At 42.3% G+C, this 26,078-nt stretch overlaps 1 protein-coding gene across 1 annotated transcript; it reads left to right on the top strand.

Moving 5' to 3' along the window:
• Positions 3,163 to 25,659, top strand: LOC102186976 (short-chain dehydrogenase/reductase family 16C member 6). Its single transcript, XM_005688997.2, has 7 exons — positions 3,163 to 3,213; positions 8,520 to 8,866; positions 14,306 to 14,437; positions 16,382 to 16,481; positions 19,887 to 20,031; positions 23,501 to 23,626; positions 24,989 to 25,659. Exons 2-7 carry the CDS (start codon positions 8,546 to 8,548, stop codon positions 25,113 to 25,115), a joined length of 951 nt encoding a protein of 316 aa, XP_005689054.1. The 5' UTR covers positions 3,163 to 3,213; positions 8,520 to 8,545; the 3' UTR covers positions 25,116 to 25,659.

Raw genomic sequence — 26,078 nt, forward strand, 5'->3', positions numbered from 1 at the left:
AACCACTGTTTCCTAGTTTTTCCTAACTGACCTAGAAGTAAAATTTCAGGACACCCCTCATAAGGGCTTATGCCTGCAAGTCACCTTAAATGTGTGCCTTCACAGGACTTACACCTTGACTCCAGCCCACTGTGGGATTTGAAAGTTTAGGATGCAGGTTGCCCACTGTCAGTAATGTACACACGGGTAAAGCACAGGCTCTATTATCTGACACTCATAGAGACCACAGAAGGTGTGGGAAGACTTGAAAATACCAAGAACAGCTTGTAGCTGTTGATCTGAGCTCTGTTGCTTCATCCTGTGTAAGGAGGACTCCCCTGGAATGCAGTATTTCTGCAGAAATGACCCAGGAGCAAATGTTCATACCTGTTGCTCAGAGCCAGCTTCTCTGGGCATAATTTATTCCGCATCCCCCACCCACCTTCAATTAGGGGCTGGAGTGCCGGGAGCCAGCACGGGAGATCCCACCCATGGCAAAGGTCATGAGGAAGAGCCCTGACAGGCAAAGGAAGGTCAGGACTCAAGGGACTCCCCACTCCACCCATGACAAGGTCATGCAGGCAAGGACTCAAGGGGTCCCTTAGATCTGCTCGAGCATCTACCCCCGAAACCAAAATCTGTCTGTTATACTACACTCTTCTGACATTAACAGAGGATATCCCTGATGACCTTTCTCTGGAAAATTAACTTAGAGCTCCAGTTAATAGACTCCTGCATATAAAAGGAGTGTCTCAGGTCAAACCTCTCTGCTGGCAGACTAGCTTCTGTGACAGGATTATCCACACTCTTGCTACTATGTACATGATTGTTTACAACCTCTCAACCATAAACAGCACAGAGAATTTGGAGTATTTTGAAAGTCTTAGTTAGCATAGAGTTTTTCTAAAAATAAAAATCATGTTGGTGAAGGGTTTCATTGCTGAGTTAATGATTGCCACCAGGCCTCCATATCCTTAGGCACCTGGGAATATGTTAATCAATGTAATTGGAATGTAGAAAAAGAAATATAGTAGTTTTGATGTTAGCAATACTAGACTTTTGAGTTAATGAATTGTCTCTTTGTTATAAATCACTGTAGTCTCTTTGTTATAAATCACTGTACTCCTCTTTCTTTGTTATAAATCATTGTGTCCTTGCTATGTAAGGATGTAACTTTATCACTATCTTAAGACTAAGTAGATCTTAAGGGAAAACAAGTTTTCTGATTGACTAACCTTTATCAATAGAAAGAAAGATGGGGCCATAAAATGTTAATCGGTCTCCAGACCAGAAGATATTGTAAACAAACGTAAGACCCTTGTAAGAACAAAGATATGCAAAGAACACTGTCTTTAGATAAGGGTCAGAGCAGCTGACCCTGCGTGACTCTGTTTCTTACATTTATCTCTATGTACAACTAAAAGTATAAAAGCGGACCTGGAAAATAAAGAAACGGACCAGTTCCTGGAAAGACTGGTTTCCCCCGTGTCTTTTCTCCTTTTCTGGCTGAATTCCTATCTGGAGCATGGAGGTTTGCCAGGCCTACTAATTTTGCCTAGGCTTCTAAGATCTGAACGGGGAGGCACTTTGTGTCTCCACTCCTTCAGGAGACCGGGAAGACGCCTGTGGCCTACATAGGTGGTGCAAACCCCTTGTCTCAGGGTTTTATTGGTTCTCCGCGTAAACCAAGTTATTCAGCCTCTTTTCTCCACTAATTTTCCTACTATACTATTCTTTCCTAATCTCTCTTTATATCTCTAATTAAATAATTCTTTCCTAATCGCTGACTCTGTCCCTGCTTCGAATTACCCTGGATCCACCGGGGCTGGACCCCGGCACTGGAAGTTGTGTCATCTCCAGTGTCTGCTTGATATTTTCTGGTTTTGCTTACTTTGGATGGCATAAGGGAAGAGGTGGTGAAAGGACGTGGGAGAAAGCCAAGAAGGAGCCTAAGAAACGTGCTTGGGGCACTACTGTGCACACCTGTGAGTGCATGGATTTGACCTCTCGACAGGATGCCCCATTTAGCAACAGCTGACACCAAGATTGCAACTTAGCTTAATCCCTGCACAAACCTGGCTCCCACGCCCCCCTCAGCAGTGTCACAATGGAGGCACAGTCTCAACAGCACAGAAAATCTTTCCATTCTGCCTTAGTGGGCCTCCTTATGGATGCCCAGCTGCAGACTTACTGTCATCACCTAAGAGTTGCGGGTGCAAGTGATCAAAATCAGTATTTGCATGACACTTTTACAGTTTATAGAATGCTTTGTTATATGCGCTCCTTCAATATTTTTAACATTTTGAGAGTCAGCTATTTCTACAAATACATCTTTCATGCTCTCAGCCAACACTCTAATGCAAAGGGCTCAGGAGGGTCTGAAAAATGAAAGAAGATCCTTGTGATTCCAAGTCCAGTTTACTGAACAAGAAACTATATGCATGTAGTCAAAGGAGCACATACCCTGCACTCAAATCCAACTCCAACTCATACACTGGGTGCCCCCGAGTGCTGTCACTACCTGAGTCACATACTCACTCCACAGGACCATTTTGGGACTTAGAAAAAACAAGGTAATAGAAAGATGTGATGTGGTTTAAACTTGATAAGTGTTTGCTCACTATAATGCTTCATGATTTTTTCTAACTACCTGGTTACCATGACTGCCCAAGTACCACCTGGGAGTAATCATTTTTCTCACCAGTCCTTCCTACATCCAGAAGGAAGAATATACTTTACTTGTACTTATTCCCTTTGTTGCATATTCGAATGCTTTCTGCAGCCGGAGAGTGCAGTCTGTTAGTCAGTTCAAGGAACATTTAAACAATGAGTGATTGGAAAAAGTCAAAACTCCTGTCCTCAGGATGGTCCTCAAGCATAACAATCTGCGGCTGAGTTTTAATAATTTTCAGAGAAAGCTACTTGAACTTCAAGATAAATCATCTACTTTGAGGATAAACTTCCTTCCACAGAAAAAGGATGAGGAAAGTTGAAATTTTGTTCTCCATGTAAGAATTCTGTGATGCAGAACTCCAACTCTGCTCCATTTGTATTTACTTGTAATAGATGGTAAGATAATGGTTGCCTCTCATGATTGTAACATACTATATGTTGCCAGGGTTGCACCTGAGTCAAAGAGTCTATATAAGTTTGGCAAGGCAAGAATTTTCCATAGCTTGATTTCTTTCCTGAGTGAACACTTGAAATCTGCATGAACTCTTGGTGATTGTCAAGGTAAGTAGAAGTCTCTAAATTTTTCCAAGGATGATACCTTTCAGGATATAGTTAGTATTCTTAACAAATCCAAATTGTTAACAGGAAAGACCTAGAATGTCCTTTCTTTTCCTCTGTCTGAAAGGCAGACTTCAAATTTGCACTTGAGCAGAGCTCAAATGCAAATGCTGCTGCCCATTTTCTTATCTTCTACTGAAAACCGCATTCCCTCTCCCCAACCCTGGAACCAAGCTTTATCTGCAGCAATTTCACTCTGCAATCCTGTGTTTCTTTGTCATCTCCTGGAACTGGACTCCCTGCTTCTCAGGTCCAGGGATCATAACTTAGCTTAAAACTCAATGCCTAGAGCCTGTGATACAGAGTGAAGTGAGTCAGAAAGAGGAAAACAGATATCATAGAATAACACATATGTATGGAATCTAGAAAAATGATGAACCTATTTGCAGGGCAGGAATAGAGACGCAAACAAGAACAGACTTGGGGACACAGCAGGGGAAGGAGAGGGTGAGAGAAATTGAGAGAGGAGCATTGAAACATATATGCCACCACATGTAAAGTAGATAGCCAGTGGGAATTTGCTGTTTGGTTCAGGGAGCTCAACCCAGTGCTTTGTGACAACCTAGAGGGGTGGGATGGGGTAGAGGGTGGGAGGGAGGTTAAAGAGGGGGGCGACATATGCATACTTACGGTTGATTCACTTGTATATGACAGAAACCAATACAACATCATAAAGCAATTACCCTTCAATTTAAAAAAAAGACTCATGTTCAGTACATACTCATTGAAATCAACAAAGGCCCTGACTCTTTCCTAGGGATTTTTCTTTTTCTTTTTTTTTTTTTTTTTTTGTCCCTTTGGAAGCACACACAAATATTTATCACAGTGTTCTGGCAATAATGCTCTTTTCTATCTTTTTTCAGGAGAAGGCAATGGCATCCCACTCCAGTACTCTTGCCTGGAAAATCCCATGGACAGAGGAGCCTGGTAGGCTGCTGTCCATGGGGTCGCTAAGAGTCAGACATGACTGAGAGACTTAACTTTCACTTTTTACCTTCACACATTGGAGAAGGAAATGGCAACCCACTCCATGTTCTTGCCTGGAGAATCGCAGGGATGGGGCAGCCTCATGGGCTGCCATCTATGAGGTCGCACAGAGTCAGACATGACTGAAGCGACTTAGCAGCAGCAGCAGCTGTCTTTTCTCGGTGGAAAGTTCTGGCTGGCCAGGGCTGACAGCAAGAACTTTGATGAAGCAAGAACAGATGAAGGGAGCCTGGGTCACCCACTCTAGCATCTTCACTTGAGTCCTAGAAAAATCCCCAAATTAATTCCTCAATGACTTGAAGTAGATGTAACACAACAATAATTCTTTCCACCAGACTCAATTTTTTTTTTCTTTACTACATCTCTTAGTGCTTGGAGCTTAGCTGTAAGGTCACTATGTGGGTTCAGATTCCAACTTTGTCATTTTTGAGTGTGACTATGGACTAGTTGGCTAAGCCTCTCAGTAACACTGTTCTCTCAACTGTAAGACAGGGTGGCCCTTGGAAGAGCTAATTGAATCAATGCATGCAGAGACTTAGAACTTGGCTGGTGTGTCAGAAGATTCCAAATCTATTGCTGCTGCTTTTATGATGATGATGCTACTTCTTGTTCTTTCTTCAAGAAGCTCTGGTCTGGTTTTTTGTTTTGTTTTTTATCAAAGTAGTACCGTTGACTTACAATTGTATAGAAGTACAGCACAACTTAGTATGTTGTGCTAGTCTTGGCTGTACAGCAAACTGACTCAGTTTTACACATATTCTTTTTAAAATATTCTTTTACGGCTTATCCCAGGAGATCAGATATAGTTCCCTGTGCTATTACAGTAGGACCTTGCTGTGTAGTATCCATTCTAAATATAATAGCTTGCATCTCCAGCCACAGATTCCCAGTCCATCTCTGTGCCTCCCTTGTGCCCCTTGGCAACCACAAGTCCGTTCTCTATGTATGTAAGTCCGTCCTGTTTCATAGATATGTTCATTTGTGCCATATTTTAGATTCCATACATAAGTGATATCATATGGTATTTGTCTTTCTCTGTCTGACTTACTTCATTTAGTATGATAATCTCTAGTTGCATCCAGGTTGCTGGCATTATTTCGTTCTTTTTTATAGCTTAGTAGTATTCCATTGTATATACGTACCACTTTTTCTTCATCCATTCATCTGTCTACAGACATTTAGGTTGTTTCTATTTATTTCAGTTCAGTTCAGTTCAGTCACTCAGTCGTGTCCAACTCTTTGTGATCCCATGAATCTCAGCACGCCAGGCCTCCCTGTCCATCACCAACTCCTGGAGTTCACTCAAACTCATGTCCATCAAGTCAGTGATGCCATCCAGTCATCTCATCCTCTGTCGTCCCCTTCTCCTCCTGCCCCCAATCTCTCCCATCATCAGAGTCTTTTCCTGTGAGTCAACTCTTCGCATGAGATGGCCAAAGGATTGGAGTTTCAGCTTTAGCATCAGTCCTTCCAAGGAACACCCAGGGCTGATCTCCTTTAGAATGGACTGGTTGGATCTCCTTGCAGTCCAAGGGACTCTCAAGAGTCTTCTCCAACACCACAGTTCAAAAGCATCAATTCTTCAGGGTTCAGCTTTCTTCACAGTCCAACTCTCACATCCACACATGACCATAGGAAAAACCATAGCCTTGACTAGACGGACCTTAGTCAGCAAAGTAATGTCTCTGCTTTTGAATATGCTATCTAGGTTGGTCATAATTTTCCTTCCAAGGAGTAAGCATCTTTTAATTTCATGGCTGCAATCACCACCTGCAGTGATTTTGGAGCCTAAAAAAATAAAGTCTGACACTGTTTCCACTGTTTCCCCATCTATTTCCCATGAAGTGATGGGACCGGATGCCATGATCTTCGTTTTCTGAATGTTGAGCTTTAAGCCAACTTTTTCACTCTCCTCTTTCACTTGCATCAAGAGGTGTTTTAGTTCCTCTTCACTTTCTGCCATAAGGGTGGTGTCATCTGCATATCTGAGGTTATTGATATTTCTATTTATTAGCTATTATGAATACTGCTGCTATGAACATAGGGTTGCATGTATTTTTATGAAGTATAGTTTTGTCTGAGAATATGCCCAAGAGTGGGATTGCTGGATCACATGATAATTCCATTTAGCTTTCTGAGAAACTTCCAGTCTGTTTTCCATAGTGACTGCACCAACTTATATTTCCACCAACAGTGTAGGAGCTGTGGTCTGTTTTAATGTGGGTTTTAAGGATGACCACGTTAAACTTCTACATGAAATAATTGTGTAAGAATGTTCAAGTATAACAGATGATTATCAAAAATCAAGGATACATCATCAAAAAGAAAAAACGCTCCATTATTTTATTTTTTAAAAGGTAGGTCTAGGAAAATCAGCTCCAGAAAAAGCCTATTTGGATGTTAAAGGTCTGGACTTCATTCAGGAGACCTCTGTCCTCAATCTTGACATTTCCTATTTTATTAGCTGGCTATGTGGCATTCAGTAAGTCTGGGTGCATGTGTGCTAAGTCACTTCAGTCATGTCTGACTTTTTGCAACCCCATGAACTGTAGTTTGCCAAACTCCTCTGTCTGTGGGGATTCTCCGGGCAAGAATACTGCAGTGGGTTGCCATGCCCTCCTCCAGGATCTTCCTGACCCAGGAATTGAACCTGTGTCTCTTAGGTCTCCTGCATTGGCAGGCAGGTTCTTCACCTTTAGCTCCACCTGGGAAGCTCTTGAACAAGTCCACTCAATCTTTTTTGTCTCAGACCCCTCACTATAAACCACTAGTAACTGTACCTGGTTTGACTCTGTCAGAGGGATATTATAAGGATTATGTGAAAATACAGAGCTTCCCACGTGGTGCCAGTGGTAAAGAACCCAACTGCCAAGAAAGAAGACTGAAACATGGGTTTGATCCCTGGTTCAGGAAGATCCCCTCAAGGAGAGTATGGCAGCCCACTCCAGTATTGTTGCTTGCAGAATCACATGGACAGGGGAGCCTGGCGGGCTACAGTCCATAGATCAAAGAGTCAGACATGACTGAAGAGCCTTGGCACCCACACGTGCATGTGAAAATATAAAAAGATTTGTATTGCAAGAAATATTACTTCTATATTAATTTCTATTAGATATAAGATCATGAATTGAGTTCCTATAATATGCAGATGACACCACCCTTATGGCAGAAAGTGAAGAGGAACTAAAAAGCCTCCTGATGAAAGTGAAAGAGGAGAGTGAAAAAGTTGGCTTAAAGCTCAGCATTCATAAAACTAAGATCATGGCATCTGGTCCCATCACTTCATGGGAAACAGACGGGAAAACAGTAGAAACAGTGTCAGACTTTATTTCTTGGGCTCCAAAATCACTGCAGATGGTTATTGCAGCCATGAAATTAAAAGACGCTTACTCCTTGGAAGAAAAGTTATGACCAACCTAGATAGCATATTCAAAAGCAGACATTACTTTGCTGACTAAGGTCCGTGTAGTCAAGGTTATGGTTTTTCCTGTGGTCATGTATGGCTGTGAGAGTTGGACTGTGAAGAAGGCTGAGCACAGAAGAATTTATGCGTTTAAACTGTGGTGTTGGAGAAGACTCTTGAGAGTCCCTTGGACTGCAAGGAGATCCAATCAGTCCATTCTGAAGGAGATCAGTCCTGGGATTTCTTTGGAAGGAATGATGCTAAAGCTGAAACTCCAGTACTTTGGCCACCTCATGTGAAGAGTTGACTCACAGGAAAAGACTCTGATGCTGGGAGGGATTGGGGTCAGGAGGAGAAGGGGACGATCGAGGATGAGATGGCTGGATGGCGTCACGGACTCGATGGACGCGAGTCTGAGTGAACTCCGGGAGATGGTGATGGACAGGGAGGCCTGGCGTGCTGCGATTCATGGGGTTGCAAAGAGTCGGACACGACTGAGCGACTGAACTGAACTGAATAGGAAAATGACCATGTGAGAGTCCAGAGTCTTGGTTTAGGAGTCATGCAATGTATGTCTTTCGCTATGAAGCTTTTCTAGTAACTTGAGATCTACCTGTAGATCAAATTAGATTACCTGTAAGGAAGTGCCCTGCAAGTTGGAAAGATTCTTGTCAACATAAAATATTTTCATTCTCATTGCTTATATAATTTAAACATTCAACGATGGTAGCAGTTGTTGCCCAAATATGTATTTTGAAGAGCTGATGTCTCAAAGGTAAATTCCCTTGGACTAAGTGTTTTATGTGTGTTGCAATTGTGATAATGTCATGAATTTATCAGTTACTTTTTTCCTAATTAGGACGTTACTTTCTTCAGTGAATCAATATGAATGTGGTTCTCGACACCTCCATATTTTTGGGGAAATTTCTATATTATTTTTTAGAATCTTTATTTTACAAGATAATTCCCAAGAAGAAAAAGGATGTTACGGGAGAGATTGTCCTTATAACAGGAGCTGCAAGTGGACTTGGGAGGTTATTGGCTATCAAATTTGCCAGGCTTGGAGCCATTTTAGTTCTATGGGACATTAACGAAGAAGGCAACATGGAAACATGTAGAATGATCAAAGAAAAGAGGGATGCGAAAGTATTTCCCTACACGTGCGACTGTAGTAATAGACAAGATGTCTACAGAGTTGCTGATCAGGTAAGCTGACTGGTGTTCTTACCTCTATGCCCAGGAAAAGGATTGCATCTAATATGCGCTTTTGCAGAAAGAGGAGAAATTTTGTTGTACACTTCTTTTCCTATGCCTTTCGCTTGAGTCTGCATGTCAGAAATCTGACTTTGTAGGGACTTCCCTGGCAGTCCAGGGGTTAGGACTCCACTTTTAGTGCAGGGGTCGTGGGTTCAATCCCTAGTCGGGGACTGAAGCAAAAAAAAAAAAAAAGAACCTGAATTTGTGACCTCCAGAAAAGGAAACAAGAAAACAATGCAGCTGTAAATTTGATGAGCCTTTTGACCTGTTGCCAGCTGCTTTTCTGGTGACTCATTGCCACCAGAAGTCTGTAGAAACTAGAACTAGCCCTGTCTAGCTACCTGTCCTGTCTAGGTCCTTGTTCCTTGTTCATCAGTAAAATGAAAAGATTGGACAAGATGATCTTCAAGAGGACACAGTATTAGGTCTCTGTATTGTATGATTCCAGCATACACCACTGTCACCTAGAACTGAGGGTAGGAAGTAGGGAGGATGGGGAAGAAGCATGTTTCTAGACTACATTTCTTCTTAGATTTAACTTATGGACGTTCGTTCTAACTTCACACTTGTCATCGTTCAGTCGCTGAGTCATGTCCAACTCTTTGCTACCCCATGGACTGCAGCATGCCAGTCACTAAGTACTGATAAATGCTTTAATTATAATAGGTATTTATTGTGTAACTACCATACCCTCTAACGACAGTCCAGCCCTCATGTGGTGTTTTAGCCGTCTGCCGTGGGTGAGGTGCACTGAAGATAAACACAGACCGAGAGAGAGAGCAGAAAGCGTGTCACAATTCCGTGAGACTCATAGTTCCCTGGGGAGGACACGGCATACCACACAGGGCTTCCAGGGGACACACTGGGTGGGTCAGGAGGCAGGTGAGAGAAAGGGCATGACCCAGAGCCTGCACTGCGGTTTCCACAAGTCGGAACAGGTAAGGCAGGATCAGCCAGCTTAGGATGGATGAAGAGGAACCATGTGAGCAGGATCTGGGGCATAGGGGCTGCCCCTCATCCTCTGACACCTGACGCTGGGGCCATTAGGACAGTGTATATACAATAGCCTATGGGCTTCCTAGGTGGTGATAATGATAAAGAACCCGCCTGCCAATGCAGGAGATATAAGAAACACAGGTTCGATCCCTGGGTTGGGAAGATCCCCCATAGGAGGGTATGGCATCCCACTCCAGTAATCATTCTTGCTTGAAGAATCCCATGGACAGAGGAGCCTGGCAGGCTACAGTCCATGGGGTTGCAAAGAGGTGCACATGACTGAAGCAACTTAGCACGCACATATGGTAGCCTACAGTGAGAGCCTGGTGGGGAAGGTGCTGGACTTGTAAGCTTAATGGGCTGATCAAGATGGGGAATGCCCTGGCCTCTAGCCAGAGCCTCAAAACCAAGTGAAGATAGAGCAAGACAAAAAAACTATATTACAAGTAGCTACTGTTCTGAGCACCTTATGCACATAATAACTCCTCTAACCAACACACACAGCCCTCTTGAGAGTATACTGTTAGCATCCTTGCCATTTACAAAGAGGAAACTGAGGAGTAGGAAGAGTGTGCAAGTTGCCCAAGATGCTGAAACCAGTCATGGGCAGAACCAAACATGCCCAGGACAGGAGTGGGGCGATCAAAGTCGTTCTCTTCTCTGCTATGTGACCTGAAAGTGTCCACGCAACACAGTGTGATGACAGAATATCTGAGGGGCTGTCCATCCCTCTGGCAATCTATGTAGACACTTATCTTCTGAACCCTCCTCTTCGTTTTCTGCTTCAAAGTCCTTTTTCAATTGTTCGTTGATTTATTTTGGGGTGCACTGGGTCTTTGTTGCTGTGGGTGGGTTTTCTCCAGTAGTGGCAACTGAGGACTGCTCTTTTGTTGCAATGTGTGGGCGGTGGCTTCTCTTAAAGCAGAACACAGGCTCTAGGGCACAGGCTCAGTAGCTGTGATGCACAGGCTTCCTGCCAGGCATGTGGGATCTTCCCAGACCAGGGATCAAACCTGTGTCCCCTGCATCGGCAGGCATGGATTCTTCACCACTGGACCACCAGGGAAGTTCTTCAACTTCAATTACTATTGCCTCCTTCTTTGTTGGGATCTCATAGGATTTGTTCTTTATAATCCATCACCAACTAATGAGGATATAACCTAGGGATAATATATAGATCCCAGGGGTATTCTAGAACAAGTGGACTCAAAATCAGGTCTTATTTTGCCAAAGCAATGTGGCAAGAAAGGTTCACAAATGGAGGTCTTTGGGGCTAGCTCAGGGAAGGAGCCTGCGGGGGAGTGGCGGTCCCAGGACCACCACTAAGTCACAGATCAGGACTCTGAAATTTGCAGCGTCATCATACATAATCTTTTGTTTTTCAACTAATTTATTTTGATTGGAGGATAATCACTTTACAATATTGTGACGATTTTTGCCATACATCAGCATGAATCAGCCACAGGTATACATGTGTCCCCTCCATCCTAGACCTCCTTCCCCACTCCCTCCCAACCCCATCCCTCTTGGGTTGTCCCAGAGCACCAGCTTTGGGTGCCCTGATTCATCCATCGAACTCACACTGGTCATCTATTTTCTATATGGTAATGTATATGCTTCAGTGCTATTATCTCAAATCATCCCACCCTCATCTTCTCCTACTGAGTCCAAATGTGTTTTTCACATCTGTGTCTCCTTTGCTGCCCTCCGTATAGGATTGCCAGTACCATCTTTTTAAATTCCATATATATGCATTAATATATATGGATTTGTCTTTCTGACTTACTTCACTCTGTATGCTTCAGTGCTATTATCTCAAATCATCCCACCCTCATCTTCTCCTACTGAGTCCAAATGTGTTTTTCACATCTGTGTCTCCTTTGCTGCCCTGCGTATAGGATTGCCAGTACCATCTTTTTAAATTCCATATATATGCATTAATATATATGCATTTGTCTTTCTGACTTACTTCACTCTGTATCATAGGCTCTGGATTCATATATAATATTTATAGTAAAGTGGGCACAATAACATTGTCTGCTCTAGTGATGACAGGAAGCCAAGGCATAGAGCAAATTAATGACAGAGTAGAACCAGGGTTCCATCTGCCTGGAATCAAGACCCCTGCACATCCCCAGCAGTGACCCACCAATGTGTCAGCAATAAAGACACCCTCACAGTCCTTTTTCTTCTATCAAAAGCACTGTAATTTCCATCACCCCCAATGAATCTTTCCCTCTTGTTTAAAATTTCCTCGCTGTATAGTAGAAAATGAGGCCAAAAACTTTAATCAAAAATTGTCTTTTCATCATTTGAATGTATCTTGGACTTTTCTTTGCTTACAGTCCTGTAAATAGAATTCTTCTAAGTCAACCATTTTATTAATATTGACTGTTCTGTATAATTTCCATTACTTAGTGACTCCCAAGAAACCCAAATATTAATACTACCGTTAGACTTTATCTACCAGAATGTCAACAAGCCATGGACATTATCCAGACCCCTGAAATTTATAGGAAACGTCAATAACAGCATTCTAAAGGTCTCAGTAAAGGGACTTTCCTAGAGGTCAGAGGTTAAGACTCCAGGCTTTCACTGTAGGGGCCTTGGGTTTGATTCCTGGTCAGGGAGCCAAGATCCCATATGCCATGGGGCATAGCCAAAAAAACAATGATAATATTTTTAAAAGGGCTCAGTAATTTTCCAAAATTTGACTAAGGTAACTTTCTCATCTCCACCACAGAAACCCAGTACACAAATGAATTTTTTGTTGGAATAACCAGCGTCATGCTTTATTCCTAAATGTCCAGGTCCAATCACTTATTTATATTTGTTAGTGTGTCTGTGTGCATGTTCACATATGTGAGATTTGTTACTTACAGAAGTAATCATTTTGACCACAGAGAAGTAAATCTAGGTAAAAAGACCTTTTACTTTCTTGTATGTGTGTCGAAAACTGAGTGAGAATCACTGTGATTCTTCCCAAAAGCCAAAAGCTATCCTTTGGCAAAATCTTAACTTCTGAAAACCTCTGTTTCCTCATCTATAAACTGAGATCAGAACGCTTTCCTAAACTCGCAGTGAAAATTAAATCCTATTACCTAGATAAAGTTCTTCTTAGCTCTGGGTCCCTAAGACTGAGGGATCTTCTTGGACAGGATGATGGTGACCATTAGGTTTTTCTTAGATATTTAAGAATGCCTACACCAAAGATTTCCCATCCTCCAGAGGCCCAAGTTCCTCCCCAAGCTGGTCTAAGATCAAGCACTTGTTCACACTGGCTCCCTCATCAAGCCAAAAGCTCACATCTCTTGGGTGTTTGTCCCTGTACTGCCCCTCTCCAAAGCAGAGGGGCCTAATCACTCTGCCCAACATCGATGCAGCAACAATAATCCTTCCTTTCAGAGCCTGTTCAACTTGATGACATCAGGAGCAGTTTTTCCCTAATATCTCCCCACCATGTGATCTGGAAGCCTCAACACAGAGCAATAGGTGGGGCCAGGACAACCAAGTCAAGTTTTTTCCGAACTTCCTGTTCGGAAAAAAGAACAGATTGTTGTGACAGCACCAAAGACACAGTTCAGGGCAAAACATCTTCAAATCGTTGTTTGAACATGCATCATGCTTTACGTCATGTTTTGCCCCAGACCAGCTTTATCAAGGTCACTGCAGTGTTTCCTGCAGCCCAGCTTCCTCTAAGTAGGGCTGGTGGTAGTAGGTTCCGTAAGAGATGAGGTAAGCAATTCAGAAGGAAGGGTGAAGGAAGACCCTCAGAACACAGCAGTGGTAGCACAGCTGGAAACTCAGGGAAATAATTGGGCACAGACAATAATTAGACCTGGAGAGGTCTTTTTGACAGAGGTCACAGGCCCACAGACACCTATGATCCCACAGGTGAGAGCCAACATACCTGTGTTTGGGATGTCTTTGTGCTCAGCACTGGCCATGCCCTACAGGGATGGGATGAGCTCCTGCACCTGGTCACAGAGGAGTCAGGAAGAGGGCACCTACAGAAGTAACTGCCACACACACCAGGTTGAAGAAAGACACAACCACCATCCAAAGGGAGACATTGAGAGCCACACAGGGAAACAGAGACAGCACTCTGCAGTACCCCTGGCATTCACCTCTGGCAAAAAGGGACAGTAACATGACAAAAATAGGAGGCAGAGAAAATACAGTGCAACACGCAGTCATCTCTGCACACACACAAAGATAGGCAAAACTGGCAAATCAATCATAAAGCTACTCTAAACTTGCTGAATTTCTATGAGAGAGATAAAATAGCTGTGTTTAAAGAAACTACCTGAATAAAGTAAAAATAATAATAATAATGGCATGGAAAAATAAGTAACCTAACGTAAATGAATTATCTGCCTCGCTTCTGCACAGGTTAAGAAGGAAGTGGGCAATGTGACCATCCTCATTAACAATGCAGGGGTCGTGACGGGAAGAGAGTTCCTCAAAACTCCAGACCACATGGTGGAAAGATCATTTCATATCAACGCCATGTCTCACTTCTGGGTAAGTCATCTCTTTTTTTCACTTTGTTTTGTTGGTGAATATGAGAATTTCATGTAGCTCTATAAATGAAAGTCACTCAGTTGTGTCGAACTCTTTGCAACCCTGTGGACTGTAGTCCATGTGAATTGGCCTGGAGAATTCTCTAGGCCAGAATACTGGAGTGAGTAGCCTTTCCCTTCTCCAGGGGATCTTCCCAACCCAGGGATCAAACCCAGATCTCCCGCATTGCAGGCAGATTCTTTACCAGCTGAACCATAAGGGAAGCCCGAATTCTATAAACAACTAGTCAACCATTTATCTGTTAATAGACCATTTGTGAGTTCCCATTAATAGACTAAGCAGAACTCTTGGCCTATCCAGAGTTGGAGGCAGAGGTGGCTATGGGCTTGATGGCCAAAACATCCTTTGTTTACTGGTATTATTGTTCAGTTGCTGAGTCATGTCCGACTCTCTGCGACCCCATGGACTGCAGTATGCCAGGCTTCCCTGTACCTCACCATCTCCTGCAGCTTGCTCAAACTCATGTCCACTGAGTTGGTGATGCCATCCAACCATCTCATCCTCTGTCGCCTCCTGTGCCTCCTCCTGCCTTCATTCTTTCCCAGCAACAAGGTCTTTTCCAGTGAGTCCATTCTTTGCAACAGGTGGTCAAAGTATTAGAGCTTCAGCTGCAACATCAATCCTTCCAGTGAATATTTAGGTTCGATTTCCTTTTGGATTGACCGGCTTGATCTCCTTGATGTCCAGCAGTGGCAGACAACATTCCTGGTCCACACCACAGTCTGCTAGGTGCCTCCATGCTTTTGCTGTATGACTTTGAACTTCTTTTAAAATTTTATGGGGAGCCAAATATTTCTTGTAAATTGACCCAATTGAATATTCTTCTAAAGTCTTGAAGTCTTTTAAGTTGACACTACAGAGTAACACAGTTACTGTTGATATTAAAAGGTTGTCCCAAAGGTAATTTTTAAAAATTGCAAAAGGCAATGCAGGTGGAAAAACAAAGTCCAAGTAATTGGCAAACCTGTCCAAAGTTCAAAAATACTAGTTCTTTTTTTTTGTAACAATAAAGTTATCATTTGTTGCAATTCAACTGAACACATATTTGCCGTCTTCATAACCTGAGCTATTTTGTGGAAATAGTGATAACTGATCTAATCTATAACCAGGGGGAAAACATTTAGGAAGTACAGTCATCGAACTTTTGCATAAGAAAAATGGAATCTTACAACAAATACAACAAAATAAAGACAAGCAAATCTGACACTTGTTTGTATTACACCCCACATGTGATCAAATCAGGGAAAATAGATATATCTATTTATCAAACACATGTCATTATTTCACAGAGTTACCTTGATTGTACATATATGTAAACCTTTATTTGTATCTATGTCTCTGATTAAAATGATATTCCCAAAGTTTCACTGATGTTTTTGATGACTAAATGCTTCCTCAACATTTACTTGCATTCCTTTCTCTTCCCTTTAATGGTGGGAATCTGTACATCCAGAACAAATAATGTCTTTATAATATAAATATATCTTCTAGAATGTCTTTAAAAAGCCCTCCACTGACACATAGGGCTAGAAATACAAACAGACGCTTGAAATATCCAGTCACCTTTTCCCTGTGAGGAAAACATTATTTTCAACTGGAAACAGAAAAATGATAGCAACATAAGAGATGCCAGTTGGATCCCTCGGTCAGGAAGATCCCCTGAAGAAAGGAAATGGTAACCCATTCCACTATTTCTGCCTGGGAAATCCCATGGACAGAGGAGCCTGGCAGGCTGCAGTCCATGAGGCCGCAAAGAGTCAGACATGCAAACACCAGGTGTTAAACAAAAATTTATTAAGTGAGCTTGTAAGGTGATCACATACTTGAGCAGAAAGAATAATAAATGAGTAATGAATATTGACACAGTGTGTTTATATTTTCCAGACTTGCAAGGCCTTCCTTCCTGCCATGCTTGAAGCTAACCATGGTCACTTAGTTTGCATTTCAAGTTTAGCAGGAATCTCTGGGATCAATGGGCTGTCAGGTGAGTGCTCCACCAGTGACTTTGTATCTCCAACTCACAGCACCCAGAAGTCAGGACTCTTCCAGGCATGGAGAACTCTTCTGCACCAAGGGGAAGTCTCTAGTACATTTGGCTCTGTTTGTAATGCCAGGATTCCTTCCCATTTCCCAAATTTGAATTCCACATGTAAGAGATATCATATGCTATTAGTCTTTATCCGTCTGGCTTACTTCACTTAGTATGCCCATCTCTAGGTCTATTCATGTTGCTGCTCCCCTGGCGGGACTCCCCTGGTGGTGCAGTGGTTAAGAATCTGCCTTGCAATTCAAGGGATGTGGGTTGGATCCCTGGTCAGGGAACTAAGATCCCACATGCCATGCAGCAACTAAGCCCATGCACCACAATTAGAGAGTCCGCAAGGAAAGACCCTGCATGATGTAACTGCAACCGGAGGCAGCCACATACATATATTTTAAAATAATAAAATCACTCTCTTCTTAATAAAAAATAAGACACAGAGAAAAAATGAACCAGTTGGCTTTGTACTCTTCTTGGGTTAAGAGAAACTGAAATCGTTTTCATTTTGTTGTTTGTATGCTGGAGAAGCTCTGCTGCTACTGCTAAGTCACTTCAGTCGTGTCCGACTCTGTGTGACCCCATAGAAGGCAGCACACGAGGCTCCGCCATCCCTAGGATTCTCCAGGCAAGAACACTGGAGTGGGTTGCCATTTCCTTCTCCAATGCATGCAAGTGAAAAGTGAAAGTCAAGTCGCTCAGTCATGTCTGAACCTCAGCAACCCCATGGACTGCAGCCTTCCAGGCTCCTCCGCCCATGGGATTGTCCAGGCAAGAGTACTAGAGTGGGGTGCCATTGCCTTCTCCAGGAGAAGCTCTACACAGTCACAAAAACAAGACCAGGAGCTGACTGTGGCTCAGATCATGAACTCCTTATTGCCAAATTCAGACTCAAATTGAAGAAAGTAGGGAAAACCACTAGACCATTCAGGTATGACCTAAATCAAATCCCTTATGATTATACAGTGGAAGTGAGAAATAGATTTAAGGGCCTAGATCTGGTAGATAAAGTGCCTGATGAACTATGGAATGAGGTTCGTGACATTGTACAGGAGACAGGGATCAAGACCATCCCCATGGAAAAGAAATGCAAAAAAGCAAATTGGCTGTCTGAGGAGGCCTTACAAATAGCTGTGAAAAGAAGAGAGGCAAAAAGGAAAGGAGAAAAGGAAAGATATAAGCATCCAAATGCAGAGTTCCGAAGAATAGCAAGGAGAGATAAGAAAGCCTTCCTCAGCCATCAATCCAAAGAAATAGAGGAAAACAACAGAATGGGAAAGACTAGAGATCTCTGCAAGAACATTAGAGATACCAAGGGAACATTTCATGAAAAGATGGGCTCGATAAAGGACAGAAATGGTATGGACCTAACAGAAGCAGAAGATATTAAGAAGAGGTTACAAGAACACACAGAAGGACTGTACAAAAAAAGATCTTCACAACCAAGATAATCATGATGGTGTAATCACTCATGTAGAGCCAGACATCCTGGAATGTGAAGTCAAGTGAGCCTTAGAAAGCATCCCTACAAACAAAGCTAGTGGAGGTGATGGAATTCGAGTTGAGCTATTTCAAATCCTGAAAGATGATGCTGTGAAAGTGCTGCATTCAATATGCCAGCAAATTTGGAAAACTCAGCAGTGGCCACAGGACTGGAAAAGGTCAGTTTTCATTCCAATCCCAAAGAAAGGCAATGCCAAAGAATGCTCAAACTACCACACAATTGCACTCATCTCACACACTAGTAAAGTAATGCTCAAGATTCTCCAAGCCAGGCTTCACCAATACATGAACAGTGAACTTCCAGATGTTCAAGCTGGTTTTAGAAAAGGCAGAGGAAACAGAGGTCAAATTGCCAACATCCGCTGGATCATCGAAAAAGCGAGAGAGTTCCAGAAAAACATCTATTTCTGCTTTATTGACTATGCCAAAGCCTTTGACTGTGTGGATCACAATAAACTGTGGTAAATTCTTAAAGAGATGGGAATACCAGACCACCTAACCTGCCTCTTGAGAAACCTGTATGCAGGTCAGGAAGCAACAGTTAGCACTGGACATGGAACAACAGACTGGTTCCAAATCAGAAAAGGAGTACGTCAAGGCTGTATATTGTCACACTGCTTATTTAACTCCTATGCAGAGTACATCATGAGAAACGCTGGACTGGAAGAAACACAAGCTGGGATCAAGATTGCCGGGAGAAATATCAGTAACCTCAGATATGCAGATGACACCACCCTTATGGCAGAAAGTGAAGAGGAACTCAAAAGCCTCTTGATGAAAGTGAAAGAGGAGAATGAAAAAGTTGGCTTAAAGCTCAACATTCAGAAAATGAAGATCATGGCATCTGGTCCCATCACTTCATGGGAAATACATGGGGAAACAGTGGAAACAGTGTCAGACTTTATTTTTTTAGGCTCAAATTCACTGCAGGTGGTGATTGCAGCCATGAAATTAAAAGAAGCTTACTCCTTGGAAGGAAAGTTATGACCAACCTATATAGTATATTCAAAAGCAGAGACATTACTTTGCCAACAAAGGTCCATCTAGTCAAGGCTATGGTTTTTCCAGTGGTCATGTATGGATGTGAGAGTTGGACTGTGAAGAAAGCTGAGCACCGAAGAATTGATGCTTTTGAATTGTGGTGTTGGAGAGAGTGTCTTGAGTGAATTGTGGTGTCTTGAGAGTCCCTTGGACTGCAAAGAGATCCAACCAGTCCATTCTGAAGGAGATCAGGTCTGGGATTTCTTTGGAAGGAATGATGCTGAAGCTGAAACTCCAATCCTTTGGCCACCTCATGCGACGAGTTGACTCATTGGAAAAGACTCTGATGCTGGGAGAGATTGAGGGCAGGAGGAGAAGGGGATGACAGAGGATGAGATGGCTGGATGGCATCACTGACTCTACAAACGCGAGTCTGAGTGAACTCCGGGAGTTGGTGATGGACAGGGAGGCCTGGTGTCCTGCTATTCATGGGGTCGAAGAGTCGGACACGACTGAGCGACTGAATTCAACTGAACTGATGCTATATAGAGCTATAGGAGTAGAGTGGCCACAGAAAATGACTTTAAAGGATGCTTTCCCTGGTAACTTAGATGGTAAAGAATCCGCCTGCCAATGCAGGAGACTCAGGTTTGATACCTGGGTCAGAAACATCCCCTGGAGGAGGGCATAGCAACCCACTCCAGTATTCTTGCATGGAGAATCGTGCACTTAGGACATGACTAAGTGACTAACACTTTCACTTTGCACCCAGAATAAGCCGAAAGGGAAGGGAGTTTCCATTTTCAAAATAACTCCATGAATTAACTTGTCAAAGTCTGTTGCTAACAGCTCCTCACTCTGTTTCAGATTACTGTGCCAGCAAGTTTGCAGCTTGTGGCTTTGCGGAGTCGCTCTACTTTGAATTAAAGCTACTACAAAAAAGTAAAATTAAAACCACCATTGTTTGCCCATATTTTATCAAAACTGGAATGTTTGAGGGCTGTTCAACCAAGTAAGTAAAATCTTACAGTAATCTTTGCTTTTATGATAATCTTCCAATATAGGTAATTATCATCTTTCATTTTGAAATTTTGAAATATGAAAAGTAAAACAAAAGACTGGTTGAATGCCTGAGTTAGTCAAAGAAAACATTCAACCTGCATTAAATTAATGAGTTTACTCCATTTAAGGATAATAATATGGTTATGAGCATACGGTATTGTGAAAACATAAACTTAAATTGCTAATCAGAAAATTACAATATAACAGAAAAGTTGGTAGTGAGAAGTTATTAAAATCTTTAGCATTGTTGTTGAAGATAATTTTTTTCTAAAAAGAACACTGTAGTAAAAATCATCCAAAAGATAAAATATTTTGAAAGATTGACTAATATATGTGGGGAAGTATTGGAGGATGATATAAGTTTATATTTGGAGAATAGACCAAGGAAGAAACAAACACAAAGACTTTTATACAAAGGAGCCAATCAGTGGAGTATATTGAAAAATATAGACATGGTCTAGGGCCAGTATAGTTATTACAATTGTTAAAAAGGGGATTGACAGGAACCAAATGCTATGAATCAGCTTTACCTGTAGGAAAGAGAGACAGCCAACAAAAAGCTGTCTAAAAAGCAATGAGGCTATTTAGAGTCTAAGGAAATCATAAAATTAAATTAAAAGTGTCAAAACAGGTGATGGAGTTGACAGTACAGCAGGGAAAAAGCTCTCACAAGGAAACATCTACCATGCAAGTCAAAATTAGCAAAGACAATCATTTAAAATATTTGGAGATTGACCAAAGAGCATGCAATCCATTGAGAAGTATTTATTTAACAAAACCTACAGAAATTTGGCAAGAATTCTGACAGGCCTTGGCACTGGAACCAGGAACTACACTCATCCTCCATACAACAGCTCTGCCTTGCAGAACAGCTGTTTCAGGGGCTTGGCAAACCAGTGGTAATTCCCATGTCTCTGGAAGGGCTTACAGGTGGCTTGGTGGTAAAGAACCGGCCTGCCAACGCAAGAGCCACAAGAAACTCGAGTTTGATCCCTGGGTAGGGAAGATCCTCTGGAGGAGGAAGTGCAACCCACTCCAGTGTTCTTGCCTGGAGAATCCCATGGACAAAGGAACCTGGTGGGCTGGAGTCTGTAGGGTCACAAAAAGCGACTGAGCATGCAGCATGCACGCACACACCCCAGTCCCTGGAGAGGGAGAACTCCGTTGGATAGTTGGGCAGCACTTGAATACTGAAAGATCCCGATTTCTGTGGAAGGCCTCCAATGAACGGATAGACTCAGTCAGACAGTGTTTGCTCCTCCACCTCCGAGGTAGGAAAGGCCTGGGGAGAGGCTATTGCTGAAGAAAGCAGCTCCTCTTCCCACAGCTCTTTGTTGTTGGAGCAGCAGTCATGTGGCAAAAGACCTATGTGTGTGTGGTAGACCTACGCGACAGTAAAAATTAGCAGACCCCAACCCCCAGGTTCTGGGTGCTGGAAGATCCACACAGGCTGGTAACAGCAGCTGGGTGGCAGCATCACTTCCTACCATTCCCCCAGACTTGGTTTGACATCTAAGGTGAGAAACCCAGTGAAGAGTCATTTTCTCATAACCCAACTCCTGCTTCATAACAGGGGTTCTGACAGACAAGGTCACAGTCAGCACCAAAGACTGGCATCTTTCTCCCTCTGCCATTGGATAAAACCATAAATCAGAACACTTCAAAAAAGAAAAAGAAAAATAGCACTACCAGCTAGCACACTACAGCATAAGAAGTAGATAGGATACAAATAGAGGCAGACCAGCTAGAGGCTTAAGAGAAAGAGGCAAAGATTGCCTGCTTAAAACCACAGTTTCCCTGGATGGAGTCCTTCCAGGAATGACATCAGAAGCCATACCTTGGAGGAGAGATAGACCTCATGGAACTAGTTTCAGCCAAGTGACTGAGGAAATAAACAAGCAAACAATCGCAAAGGACAGTTATCCAGAGTTGCTACCATATGTCATCTAAAATGTTCAGTTTTTAATAAAAAAGTATGATAGGCAAATACACAGAAAACTGTGACCCATACATGAGAAAAACCCATAGGCAATGGAAATTGCTTTGAAAAGGACCCAGATGTTGGTCTTAGCAGACAAACTTGAAAGCAGCTATTTTAAATCCATTCAAAGAGCTAAAGAAATTCATATTTTTAGAATGGAGATGTTTCATCAAATATTAATAAATACAGATTTTTTTTAAGCAAATGTAAATTCAGGATTAGAAAAGAAGAGTAAATGAAAAGGAAGATGCACTAGGGCAGCTCAGCAGTAGATTTGGGCTGGCAGAAAAAAAAAGTGAACCTCAAGACGAATGAACAGAGAATATGCAAGGAAGAGAGAACGTAAATGGAAAAAGAGGAACAGATCCTCAGAGAAAGCTGGGGCACCTTTAATCATATCAACATATACACAGGAGAGTAACAAAGAAATAACAGAAAAGATCAGAAAAAGCATTTAAAGAAATGATGGCGGAAAACCTCCCAAATTTAATGAAAAACATTATTTACATATAAATGGCAACCCACTCCAGTATTCTTGCCTGGAAAACCCCATGGACAGAGGAGCCTGCCAGGCTACAGCCAACGGAGTTGCAAAGAGCTAGGCACAACTAAGGGATTGAGCACACACAAAAAAAATAGAATTTTGAAGAGGGGTGTGGTTCAAGAAATACAGAAGCATAATATAAAAGTATAAAATGTCAAAGTAATGTCTAATGGGAGCTTCATTACATGCTCATCCCATTTCAACTCCAGTTAATTTTGCAAACATCTGAGTTTGCTTACAGTAGTGACAATAGTGTGCCTAAAATAAAGCCACATTATACATGATCAGGAGCATTTTCCTTTGGGTAAAATAATTTTGCAGTTCCACTTCTTAATAGTATACAGCTATCTGATGTTTGGGCTGACAGAGAGAAAAGAAAAATATGAAAAAAAATCTCAAAGCACTTCCCTCCATAGATCTAGACCATCACAGAGGAGAAAATCAATAAAGGCCAGGAGTTCACTCCAGGAAATTAGATACGCTAGCTTTTGTTTACTCACTAAGTCATGTCTGACTCTTGTGACCCCACAGACTGTAGCCCACCAGGCTGCTCCATCCATTACATCTTCCAGGCAAGAATACTGGAATGAGTAGCCATTTCCTTATCCAGGTGATCTTTGCGACCCAGGGATTGAACATGCATCTCCTGGGGCTCCTGCATTGCCAGCGGATTCTTCGCCACTGAGCCACTGGGGAAGCTGGAAACGTGTGAGCACTGGTCCCAATATGATCATGAGAGAAGACACAAGGCTTTTTCCAATATTTACACATGATTTGCATACTTATAGACATATGTTGATGACCTGATATCTAAAATTTAATAATTAGTGCTCACCATGGCAGCAAAAAAATACCACTTTAACAATATAACTTTTTGTGATTTTTTTATTCCAGGTATCCACTTTTGTTGCCATTGCTGAAACAGGAGTATGCTGCCCAAAGTATTGTAAATGCTATTTTAGAGGAGCAGTTGTACTTGATAATACCCAGATTCTTGCATATTGCATTGTTCCTGAAACAGTAAGTGAATAATGACTTCTCTATCATTTTGGTTGTTTGTGAACAAATTCCTCTCATCATTGCTACCTCTTTTACCAGAAAACAACCTTGTATATTTCTTAAGGTTGAAGGAAGAATAATATCTAAATAATGCCAGGGCAACTTATTGGACTAATTCTAGCTGTGCTTGGTTATTCCAGACGTTGAGAAAATTCAGAAACTGTTGGTTCTTACAGAGTGCTAAGTTGCTCCAGTAGTGTCTGAGTGTTTATAACCACACAGATATAGCCTGCCAGTCTCCTCTGTCCATGGGATTTTCCAGGTAAGAATTCTGGGGTGAGTTGCCATTCCCTTCTCCAAGGGAATCTTCCTGACCCAGGGACCAAACGCATATCCCTTATGTCGGCAGGTGGATTCTTTACCACCAGCACCACCTGGGAAGCCCTCTTAGAGAATAAAAATTATTAACTTCAAGAAAAACAAATAGAACCCCAATGACAGGAGGTGAATTCTATCAGTTCAGCTGACATAAATTCTATTTTGAAAACAAAGGACCAATAAACTCAAGTGCATTGCCAGAAAAATATTAAGGATTTTTGGCAAGTTCCTCACTTCCTCTGGTGAAAGAGGACCTGCAACTTCAAGCTTAAAGTTCCAGAGTCTTTGTGAGTGCATTTAGGCCAGGCCCACTATCTTCTCTGAAGAGAAGAAAGAACAGCATGTAAGATTCAGTGTCTACTTGGGCCGGACTCGGCATGACAGCCTCACGTGGTTTATCACACTTTGAGTAACTGAGGCTTAAAGACAGGAAGTCATTTTTGCAGGATTAAACAGCTAATGGGGCTTCCATGGTGGCTCAGATGGTAAAGAATCTGCCTGCAATGCAAGAGACCTGGGTTTGATCCCTAGGTCAGGAAGATCCCCTGAAGAAGGGTATGCAACCCACTCCCAGTATTCTTACTGGAGAATCCTATGGATAGAGGAGCCCTCAGGCCCCAGTCCAAGAGGTCGCAAAGAGTTGGACACAACCGAACAACCAAAATACACTTTGTGGCCTGAGCACTGGGACTTTTCAAAGCTCTGTAGACAGCATTCAGTGCCCGTGATGCAACATTTCTGCGTTTGTCCCTCTCTGCAGTGACATGCACAGTGTGAGGCACAAGAATTCACACGTAATCTTTACAAAGATATTTCTCTTTTGTTTATATATTTGTTTGGCCGCAATATGTGTTATGCGGAATCTTAGTTCCCCCGCCAGGGATGGAACCCACGCCTCCTGCAGTGGAAGCCTGGATCCCTAACCATTGTGCCTCCAGGGAATTCCCTGAAGATGTCTCTTTGACTCCTAAAGCATTCTGAATTTTTTCCTCTGCTTTTCTCTAGAATAGTATCTCCAAACATGATGATCACGATGGCTGAGTACCTTGGAATGGACATTTCCCTGGCTTCATTTATAGAACGAGAGAAATCAGGGGAATTTCAGACCAAAACCGAGAGGAAACAACAGTAGCTAAAGCTCCAGATGTGGTAATAAGTGTCATGAGGAACAGCCACCGGAAGTCTTGTTCACGCTCAGAGCACTCCAGCCTTCAAGCAATGACCGAGGCTTCCAGAAGTGCTCACCGGGACATAGCTGATACTCTCACAATCTCCCTAGGTATTCACATTACATACTCAACAGTTTCCTGTCACTTTTTAGTCTGATTAAAAAAAAAAAAAAAAAAAAAAAAACACTGCAGCCATTCTAATGTCAGAGAACTCAGAGAATACAGTGTATTAATAAAAACATATTAATGCAAATTAACCTTAATTTAATTTTTAAATAGAGTAGATGATACTTTTAGAAAAAGAGTAACTATAAATAGACTTTTAAAATTGCAGTTTTAGGTTGATAATTTTTAAACATTATATGTAAAGAAAATTTTTAGTACAGCTGTTAAGAAAAATAACACTTTTATGTGTGCCTATTAATTCCTACTGGAGCTGGATGACCATATCAAGATCCTTAGGGAGGCACTGAATCTGTTTATTCAATAAAATAAGTCCACAACTAATCATGTTTGTTTGTATCTGAATATGCCTGTAATTCTTAGCTTCTTTATATGTTATGATGTTTCCAGGTGGCACTAGCAGTAAAGAACCCATTTGCCAATGCAGGAGACATAAGAGACTCAGGCTCAATCCCTGGGTCACAAAGATCCCCTGGAGAAGGGCATGGCAACCCATTCCATGTAGCCCTGGCAGGCTACAGTCCATGGGGTCACAAAGAGTCAGACATGACTGAAGTGACTTAGCACACAGTACCCACATGTGCTCAGTCATGTCTGAGTCTTGTGACCGAGTGGACTGTAGCCTGCCAGGCTCCCCTGCCCAAGGGATTCTCCAGGCCAGAACACTGGAGTGGGTTGCATTTCCTTTTCCAGGGAATCTTCCCAAACCAGGGAATGAACCCACATCTCCTGCATTGGCAGGC

The sequence above is a fragment of the Capra hircus genome, chromosome 14, assembly GCF_001704415.2.
Source record: "Capra hircus breed San Clemente chromosome 14, ASM170441v1, whole genome shotgun sequence".
NCBI classification, from domain to species: domain Eukaryota; kingdom Metazoa; phylum Chordata; class Mammalia; order Artiodactyla; family Bovidae; genus Capra; species Capra hircus.